General features: G+C 41.3%; 1 protein-coding gene across 1 annotated transcript in view; it reads right to left on the reverse strand.

Moving 5' to 3' along the window:
* Positions 1-164: 164 nt before the first annotated feature.
* Positions 165-10,588, reverse strand: part of polr3b (polymerase (RNA) III (DNA directed) polypeptide B) — a 27,680-nt gene continuing 17,256 nt past the window's right edge. The window contains exons 16-28 of the mRNA XM_041997566.1: positions 10,238-10,391; positions 10,069-10,143; positions 8,668-8,766; positions 8,460-8,587; positions 7,348-7,557; positions 7,107-7,265; positions 5,912-6,029; positions 5,620-5,762; positions 3,145-3,248; positions 1,841-2,007; positions 1,096-1,209; positions 741-914; positions 165-546 (exon numbers count right to left, since the gene is read on the reverse strand). Of these exons, the coding sequence (XP_041853500.1) occupies positions 417-546; positions 741-914; positions 1,096-1,209; positions 1,841-2,007; positions 3,145-3,248; positions 5,620-5,762; positions 5,912-6,029; positions 7,107-7,265; positions 7,348-7,557; positions 8,460-8,587; positions 8,668-8,766; positions 10,069-10,143; positions 10,238-10,391 (1,775 nt within the window). The 3' untranslated portion in view covers positions 165-416. The remainder of the gene's footprint in view (positions 547-740; positions 915-1,095; positions 1,210-1,840; positions 2,008-3,144; positions 3,249-5,619; positions 5,763-5,911; positions 6,030-7,106; positions 7,266-7,347; positions 7,558-8,459; positions 8,588-8,667; positions 8,767-10,068; positions 10,144-10,237; positions 10,392-10,588) is intronic.

Genomic DNA, 10,588 nt, shown 5'->3' on the forward strand with positions numbered 1-10,588 from the left:
AGATGACGATGAGGACGATGACGATGACGATGACGATGAGGACTTTCAGCATCAGCAGATATGAACCTGCACGGACACCTGGAGTCCTGGGAGGGTTTGTTTTTATTCATATTAAGTAAAAAACACACACAAAAAACTCCTTAAATTGCACAACACACATCTGCTGATTGTGAAATTAATGTTTTGTTTTTATTATGTACATAAAGGAGAGCAACTGTAAGAAGTCTCAACATAAAAAGCAAACAGAAAAAAGCTCTGAACTTTTCATGGTTGTGATTTTTTTTTTAATAACAACAAAAACAATCCCAGCTTAAACCAGATTTTGTTTACTTAAACTTCAATATCTATACAAATGAAATCTGTTGACTCTGACTTGAAACCTGTCACTCACACAGACGTTTCTGTCCCTGTCCTGCTCACTCATTGTAATGTGACAGTTTGAGACGAGGGATGATGTTCATGGACTGCAGCTCCTGGAACAGCAACTTGCAGGCGTACGGGATTCGTAGCGAGGACACATGGCAGGAAGACTTACAGTAGTGACACCTGGAAACAAAAACCAGATGAGTATGCTGACCTGATCTCAAAGTCATAACAGTTAATAAGCATCAACTTGTTCCAGATGTGTCACATAAAGCCTCTTCAGAACCCGACTAACCTGCTAACATGTTAAACTTCGCATTGGTTTCTGAGAAAAGCCGATCAGGAAGATTTAGCCTCTTATCCGTGGTTTAACTTACCACCCAGAGTATCCCAACAGGCCGCACTGTCCACACACATCCACCTCGAAGGCGTCACTGGAAATCATGAGGCGTTCCAGCAGTAACATGCTCGCTCCGTAGCCAATCAGACAGTCGCGCTCCATCTCGCCCAGACGCAGACCTCCATCTCTGGAGCGACCTTCTGTAGGCTGCCTGTAAAGCATGACAGGATAGTTCAGGACAGCAGAGAATTTAAAGTGTAACAGCTATCATCACCCGGGCCTTCCCCTGAGGGTTAAATGTAATACCTGCTGCACGTATTTAAAGACAAATTCTAAAACTCACAACAAGCCAAAGGTTAATATCAGCAGAGATACAAGGCAGCTGGTTTTACCTGGTGAGAACTGCTCTGGGTCCTCGGGCTCTGGCATGCATTTTGTCAAGAACCATGTGCTTCAGCTTCTGATAATAGACTGGTCCAAAGTAGATGTAGGCCTCCAGGGGTTCTCTGAGAAAAACACAGCAATCAGACCTTTTGTACGTGCAGGGAAAATCCATAAAATAAAATAAATACAATATTAAGTAGTGACATGACTTTGGAAAAGGGGGTAATGGAAGGAAATTATTGCAAAATGAAAATTTGTGGACTTTCTATGATTATCAGCCCCACAAACTCGTTGGGACTCATTTACTGATGAAATGCAGAAGACCGGGACAAAGATGTTTTTAGGTGTTTTTGTAAAATCTCTTGTGGAGGAAAAGTTTACTTTTCAGATCAAGCTGACTGTTTGATTGCATGATTTTTGCTCTTGGGAGGCAAACTTGAAATGGTAAAAGAAAAAAAAAAACATTTTTTACAGGCCAAACAAAAACTTTACTTCACGTTTATTGTGAGAGATTTCAGTCTTTGTATTAAGAAAAAAGAAAAAAAAAGTAACTCTTTAATAAAAAACTTCATAACAGTTGTGTGATTTATTTGATTAAATTATTTTTTAAATGATTTATTTCTTGTTTTGTGAGGAAGCATAAAAGTGCAGAAGGAAAAAATTACATACATTAGTTGTTAGAAAAATGTTGTTCAATGACGTGATAGATGTAACAGATTTGATTCCTGGGATAAAAAATTGCTGTTTTATTACCCAGTAATTCCCGAGGTGACATAGTCCTTGCCCTGGTAGTTGTATCCACAACGGATTAGATCCTCACACACATCCTTCACCTTGCTGCCTCCAAAGGCTGTGCCATAGTGAAAGCGTCCGGTCAGAACTCCCGCCTTCCCGGCCAGCAGTTCAATCAACTTTCCCACCTGATCAAATCCAGAAAAAACACAACAGCACCAATCATTACAAAAATCTTTTAGGGATTTACATCCTCTCTTGGCACCAAATTTTCATATTGTGGGTGAGAACAGATTACACATGTACCCCCCTTAGGGTGGGGAGAGCACTCCATGGATGACTGATTTCAACAATTCTTCCGAGGCTGCAACCAGAGGACCCCTGACCTCGTCGCATAAAAGGAAACACCTACTCTCATATCACTCTCAGGCCACAGAAACATCCTCCCGAGCCAAACATTTCAGAGTCTTCTCCATGGCAACCACAGCAAGCAAACACACTGACAACTTCAGCAGTAAAGATCCATCAGGTTTTTACAGTGTGAGGGACAATAAGCAGCCAGAAACGGGGCCCAAGTCTCACGTCATTCAGCAATGTCCTACGGTTCAGATGTGCTGGGCATGCTTGATAAAACTTCCACACACTGCTAGAGGCGGCCGCTTTGCTGGCAGCTGTCTCCGTAGCAACAAATATCTGTTTGTCAATAGTAAGATTGCTGCTTAATGGCATCAATGGACGTGTGCTCTGGAAGCCAATGATAACCCAGAGAGAAGAGGAGCGCCAATAATGAGGGTTTTGTCTCAGAAGAGCCTACACAAACTTAAGAAGAGCGACAGTCAATACAGCAGCAGAAGTGACTCAGGATGAGCTCAGCCAAAAGAAGAAGGGGGAAAAAAACAGGTCCTGGATCAGCAGTTAAAATACCACATTTTTAACAAAACAAGAAAAATCTCACAATTTGCAAAGAGGAGAAATGAGCTGATTTATTAATCAATTACCAAAAATAAATCTGCAGCCACTTTGACCACCTGAGTCATTGTTTTAGAAACAGGAGAAAATCTGAAAAGCTTTCTTTCTGTCAGACTAGCAAGATAACAGGAAGATTTTTAACTAAATTTCAAGTTTTAAAGCTCTTCTTTCTATACTCACTTAGAAACTAAACATTTGATGAACTCCTAAGGACATTAATCATTGTGTGCAGACCTAATCTGAATGTGAGCACCTGTCAGCGCACCTTAAAAAAAGAAAAATTAAAACTATTTGTGAAAATAATCTGCTGAAAATTCAGCGTTTGTTGTTACAGATGCAGCTGTGAGAACTCGTACCGTCATTCTGGAGGGATATCCGTGAGGGTTCATGATGATATCAGGACAGATGCCGGTGTCGCAGAACGGCATGTCCTCCTGAGGTACAATGAGGCCGCAAACACCTAATACACACACACAAAAAGTTACTGTACAAACCTGGAAAAAAATAAAATAGTATTAAAATAATAAAAAAGAATCATCAGTGAACAACAGGACAAGTGTGTTTTTCAGAAACTGCAGACGATGCATGAAAAGCACTGTGTGCACATGTTTCTCTTATTTGTGAAGATCTGCAGGTTTCAGTCTTCTGTCCTGAAAACTCTGGACAAAATGTGGACCATTAAAAACCTCCCATGAGTGTACTGGTTTTGTAATTTTGGGTTTGTTTTTGTGATTTTAGTGGTGTTTTCATGTCTGCGTTCTTGTTCTCTTTTCTTATACATTGTCTTGTTTTGTTGGTGTGTTTCCTGAACTGTCACGGGACTTTTGGGTTTTGGCTTTTTTTCCAATGCAGTCATGTTTTTGTTGTTACATTTTTCAAACATTTTTCTGTGTTGTGGGGTTTGTTTCTACATTTTGTTGTACTCTTGTCTTATTATTTTCTTTTACACCCTTTAGGGCCACTTTTCTTAGAAAGGGTTAAGTGCATTTTCTTATGTTGCACAGACTAAAGGTTTGAAACAATACTGACATCAAAGTTAATAAAACTGGAGAAGTGATGTTTCATTTCTCCACTAACATTTCTTGCAAACTGTTCTGTCGTCCACATTTGTGCTAGGAGTCTCTGTGTGAACTGCTTGCAGATCATGACATTTCCATACTCATGTGGACTGACAGGGTCCTCTTTTGACTCGTATGATGTGGGGGGACGAGCTCCCTGGTAGCCAGGAGTTTAAGTGCGAGTGCAAATGTTTGTCGAGGGGCCGAAGTACTCTTCCTTGGCCAGGGTAAACAGATTGTAGACCCATTTGCAAATGAAAAAAAAGAGAAAGAGGAGAGGAGAAGGAGAGCAGGAAGTGGAGAAAGGTGCTTAGCTGGACAGGGAGACCAGGATTACACACCCATGACTTTCAGTTCAACTCAGAGGAAGTGGAGGGGATCAACTGGAGAGGAGAAACTGAATCGTGCACGTGGGAAAAATTTGCTATGAGCTGAGCAGTCAGCGACACAGTCGATTGCTGATGCCTTCCAGGATGTTGCAACAGGATGTTGACTGGGAACAAGTGCGGCGGCTTAATGGAAAGTCATCCAACAGCAGGAAGAAGGTGAAAGAAAAGAGAAAAGGCGACTAAGGCAGGGCCAGAAGAAAATCAAAAGAAAGAAAAGAAAAGGCAGCAAAGGAATAGGCTCAATATCAGAGCAAAGGCAGTGTGAAAGAGGAATGAGAGGAGATGGAAAGAAGTGGAAAATGTTGGAGAACTTAAATAGAAAAAAACAGAGAGAGAGAGACACTGGTTCCAGCAGCAGACATCCTTGGTGTTGTTTGTTTTGTGTGAAAGTGAATGATAAAAGAGGCATGAAATCAACAAAGAAAGGCAAGACAACAGCAAGGGTCCACAGCCCCTCCATCACAGCTCATACAGCTCCACACTGACGGCTTGCACAATGGGGCCCTAATACTGACAAACCCTGCAACCCCCCTCCACCACCTCCACAGATGTGTGTGTGTGTGTGTGTGTGACCGGTAAATAATTAACTTATTCTGCTCTGCTGACCAGGACTTATGAAAGAAGTCATGAGAAGCCAGGAGATCCATCAATGCAGCCAAATTAATTTCTAATTTACTGATATTTGTTGATTTAGGATTCATAAAGGTATACTGCGATGACCAGACACAAACTTAAAGGAACAGCAATCTGCTTTTAACAAGTTTTTGTTTTTTTTTTGGTTCTGAAGCTGAAACACTTCATTGTAGCCTGATGTAAATCCAGCTGTCCCTCAGTTGCACATCTGGGTCTTTCCAACCAAATCTCCTCCAGCTAACCCCACCGCGACCCCTCTCTCCGTCACTATCTGAGACAGAAGACATTGTCCCACCCAGAGCTGACCGCCCAGTGCCCACCGTGTTAATGAAGAGAGTAAATTATGCATGGCGCCAGTTAGCTTTTTGATTAAAACATCATACAAGCCCTCTATAGGAGAGGTGCTTCAAAACAAAGAAGGTTGTAAACACTTTTTTTTTCTTCCCTAGTAGCAGCAGAACACTGCTGGGGTGTAATAAATTTGCATAGTCTGGCACAGGACAAAGAGCCAATTAATTGAAAAGAGCTCTTGAAAGATGAGGACAGAGGGGCAGTGACAGCTACAGCCACTGGGACTTGACTCAACAAATGCTCCAGTGCAGAGAACTTCTTGTTTTGCCCAGTCGCTCTTTTGCAACAAATGTGGCCTGAGAGTGACGACTATTAATGCAACTCTGTACCCTTCTGGTAGTTTTCAGGTCAATATGCAGCTGTTGTCTCAAGAGTTGTGTGACTGCAACGAGGCTTCTACCTTTCTGTCCATGTCGACTGCTGAATTTATCTCCTATCTCTGGTCTCCTGGTCTGCCTCAGGAGGATCTTGATAAGAAAGGCATCTTCAGCGTTAGATGAGATCATGACCTTCTCGATGTACGAGTCGGTTGAGCCCTTATAGCTGCAAACAAAGAGCCTCATCATGTTTTTATTCTTTTGATGGCATGATTTATAGATTTTGAAGCTGTAAAATAAATCCTAAAAAGTGGGTTGACATAAGCTGAACATGGTGCAGTGGGAGGGTGGGTGGGTAGGGCGAAGTGCACTCACCTGATGGGCACGTCTCTGTACTGGGGCTGGCCTGGCTGGGCACTGCCCTCCAGTGGTGTCTGGGTGACGGTTGGCATAGATTTGTTCACCAACACCTGCTTGTTCTCTACTCTCTCACCTGAGCCACACAAGCAATGAACAGAGAACAACCTTCTTAGACACACAACAGGCTGCTGAGCGCTTTTTACACATTTATTGAAGTGTTTCACCATTTATTCAAAAATCTAACACCAAAATCACATCTGGAAATGTGAAGTCTTCTATAATACAGAGATCAGGGTCAAACATGGACACCCCTCATCAAGATGAGCTACTTATGAGCAACATGTACAACAAACATTTTTGATCTTTGCAAAACTTCCACTCAGTTGAAGAGATCATGGACAGGAATGTTATTTTCCCCTAAATCTCAGCAAATTTGAGATTTATCTATTACAGTCTAGAATTACTGACACCTTCAATTTGAAGCACATAATTCATAATTCACAAAGCATATGTGATACTTTCAGCGCTCACTGTATAATTTGGAAACAACAGTTCAAGTCACATATATCAGTGTTTCCCATTCCTGGTCGTCAGGGACCCTGCAGTGCATCTTTTAGTTGTTTCCAACTGCAGCACACTTGATTCAGATTAACTGACCTGCTTATGAAGAACTTTGCTAATGAGCCATGCATTTGAGTCAGGTGTGTTAAACTATACGCAAACCTCTAGAACATGCAGGGCATGGGTCACTAAAGACCAAGATTTAGAAACACTGCCATATACAATCAAATTTTACAAGGACTGAATCTGGTTTCTTTTTTTTTCTTTTAGTTTATGGAGCTCACAATAAATGGATCTACTGCATGTCTCAATCTTTTTCTGATTGATTACATGAAAACCTCTAATTAAACAACAGTTATTATGTTATTATGATGTAATTAAAATTCAGATGTTCCAGTGATTCTAAAAGGGACTTTAGAATTCTTTGGATCGTAAATTTATAAATAAACATTTCTACACTTGAATTATGTTACTTTAATTAGTAAACGGGGTTTTATATCTTTGCAGCACTGGGTAAAACTGTTCATTGAGTGAAACACCAGAAGTAATATCAGTCTTAAGAATGCACCCAGGCACCTTCGTTGGAGCAGCAGAAGCAGGTAAGGAGCAGAAAACAACCTGGACTTTCTGCTGCTCTGCTGGTACTCACCGGGGGAGCAGATGCCGTCAGCATCCAGGATGTTGTGTCTCCAGATGGGTTTGCGTGTGGCAGCATCTAACATGGGACCCATCACTTTGTCAAAGGTCTGGTTGGTATATCGCCGCAGCATACATTTAGAATTTTTGTAGACAAGGCATCGACCGAATCCTGATAGAAAACACATTCACTGTCACAGGTCGGTTAAATCAATTAAAGCTTTAAAGTGTCCACAGAAATAAATTAATCTTACCTCTGTCAAGTGAGGCTTTGTTGAGGACCAGAGCATCCTCAATATCATAGCCGCTGTAGCTCATCACAGCTACGGTGGCGTTCTGACCAGCTGGCAGCTTCTCAAAGTCAATCAGCTCGATGGTTTTTGTTTTGACCATCGGCCTCTGAGGATATGCCAGCAGGTACATCAGAGTGTCAATACGGTTCCTCTGGTTGTAACCGATAGTTCCTGGAGAGATGTAGATAAATATAATCATCAACTAATCATTTATGGGTGGATAACAGGTGTCAAGTCTTCCGGTTTGGGTAGTTGGTTAGTCTCAAAGCAGCTCAGCGGAGAAGCGGAGCGAGTTATGGCATAAAGCCGGGCCTCCCTGGAAGCTTTGCATTTGTCAGATGCTATTACCTCACAATCAGGCTACAAGCACAGTCTGTGATAATAGGCTCAGGCCACACAACCAGATTTGCACATGTATAGGGTTGACCATACAAAACAGAGGATATTGGGCCAAATATAGTTCCAGTCAGTGTTTTTGTAAAGATGGGGGGAGGGGAGGAAGGGACGGAGGTGAAGCATTGGGGTGGGGTGACTGTGGCTCTTACGAATGTTAGCAAGGCTGTTTCGGGAAGTTCTGGTTACCAAGGAGCTACGGGTGCGCACTCTGTGGTCTTTTGCAGCTGAGCACACTGACCCCCTGAGCACAGCCAGAAGCAGACACAATGAATTGCTAATGACACTCTGGGTGACTGGCAGGGAAAGGGCCTCTGCACACACAGCACAATAGACAACCTACGCAAGCGCCCCATGTTTGATGTCCATGCGCATACACAATCTGACCGACACACATATAAGACAAACTCTAAATCACACATACAAATGCATTCTGACAGGAAGTAACGCTGGACCAGAGTTTTGGGGGTAGAAGAACCAGCAGGCTGCTTGCATTCATAATGTTTGTTATTCTAATGTCCATTTGTAGGATTTTAACTTGTGCAAATAAAACTCTAAACTGCAGATTTAGGAGGTTTAAGAGACATTTAGGATTAAAATACCGCAACCGTTTGAACATATGAAGTAAGCAGAGCAGCTGTGTGGAGGAACGTGAAGCTACCTGCTCTGCTCAGTCTTACCCATGGCCTGCTTGCCCATAGCACACTGGTATGTGTTCCTGGGTGACTGGTTGTGGTGGGGGTAGGGAATAAGGCCGGCACACACTCCAAGCAGCGTGAAAGGCTCGATCTCCAAGTGTGTGGTGTCTCTAGGGAAGGAAATAAAATGATTGACATAAACTAGGAGGGTCTCTTTTTTAATGCCAGCTTCATATAAAGTGCCACCCACTTGCTAATCATGTGTTCATAAAGGGCGATTTGACAGTCATTCTCCTCGTTGACATCCAGGTACTCCACCAGGCCTTCATGCAGAAAGTCCTCAAAGGTTCTGGAGTTAAAAAATATTCAGAATGATTAAATCTGCTGCTTGGGAGAGAGGGGTCATTTACATCAGCTCAGATCACAGTTAAAGTACCTATTCTGAAGCCGTGGAGAACAACTGTTTTCAAGGTAAAGATTAAATTAAATGATCTATTTAAAAACAGCTGGATCAGAAACAACTGCAGTTTTCATCAAGATCCGAGAAATTTTCTAGAGAAAAAATGTCTGAAATCCATCTTTTTTATGTCTGGTAATCATACATTTTCTGGGTTTTGGGAAGATGGTTGTGGGTTAGGACTGTTTTGTTGTTGTGTCGTCTCAACATATGGTGAAAAAAAGGCACAGTTAAAAAAAAATAAAAAATAAATCTAAATTAAGTATAATAAAAAACAGAAAAGCAAGTGAATTGTCAACACACTTTAAACCTTTAAGTGTCATAGCCTTACACAGATAGTAAAACTAAAAGAAACATTTCAACAGTTATTAATCGAATTACGACTGACACCACCAAAACACTTATGACATTCTTCTCAGTTTCTTTGTGAGAAATGATCACACAGTTTAAGTTTAGTTGAATTTAGAGCACACGTCATCTGTAAGATACCAGATTTCGTTGGATTAAGCAGGGGTTATTCAACCAGGATTTTAGTAGAGCATGTTGACAGCCTGGAAAGACTTTATGCAAATGTGAGTCGATACACAGTCCTAATGAGCTGCTTTTCTGACACATTTAATAATCCAACAGAAAAAAAAATATGTGAATGAAAGCAACTTTATTGGGAGCTGAGCTGTACTGACTAACTTACACTTTATTTACAAAAAGAAGCAAAAAGATTGGACTTTGGAAGATGTGTCGAGCACTTAGAACCATTGGAGTCTAGCTCGAACACTTAGAACCATTGGAGTCTAGCTTAGAGTATTTATGTAGCACATGATTTGAAAATTTTAGGGAAATTGCATTTTGTTAGCAGAGAATGAAGAAAGAGGAAGATACTCAGTGATGAATGTCTTTATACTGATATCAATTCAAAGTGTATTTGAACATTAACAGGAGTGAAAAGCAACATACAGGTTAGCAGCAACTCTTTGCTTGAGATGATCCAGAAGTTTAGCTTCCACCTGAACACATGGTCCCACCACATTTTACTGCAGCGCTTAGAGGAAATTTTCTTGTAGATGTTTAGAGCAAATGCTGCGGACATTTGTGTTCTCACCTGTGGTCACTCCAGAAAATCTTGAGAACATTTTAATGCTGCATTGCATTTTTAAAAACAGCTTTATGTTGGCTTTACAGACTCCTGAGCCTCACCTGTAGCCCTGAGAAAGATCCTCAATGTGTTTGTTTTTCACCATCGGCTGTCCCTTCTTCACTATGATGTACGGCCTGGACGGGAGGCAGAACACAACATAAGTGATGCAAAAGAAAAATGCCTCAGCATACCTATATAATATATACTTATGTCTTTTCTAGACTCCACCTGCAGAGTCGTCCTCCGTCAGAGGAAATGTAAACGCAGCGGTCAGTCAGATTAGTGGAGATGGACACAAACTCGTTGATGAAACCGGCTCGTCGCATGAGTCTGAAAGTGTTGACCAGCTTATGATGATCTCTGATCACACCCAGTATGTTACCTGGGAACACAGACAGGAATGTCAGGAGTCAGTAGTTAAATCATCTAGTTTGGGTAAAAGTAATCATTTAGACTGGGCTAAATTTGATAACATGTCTCAGAAAACTGATGTTTTTATGATTACATTTTTAAAAAATAGTTTTTACTCTCAGAGGATCAGCAGCACATTTTAAAATGTAAAAGAAAAGAAAACAAACA

The sequence above is a fragment of the Melanotaenia boesemani genome, chromosome 10 (assembly GCF_017639745.1).
Source record: "Melanotaenia boesemani isolate fMelBoe1 chromosome 10, fMelBoe1.pri, whole genome shotgun sequence".
Classification (NCBI taxonomy): Eukaryota; Metazoa; Chordata; class Actinopteri; order Atheriniformes; family Melanotaeniidae; genus Melanotaenia; species Melanotaenia boesemani.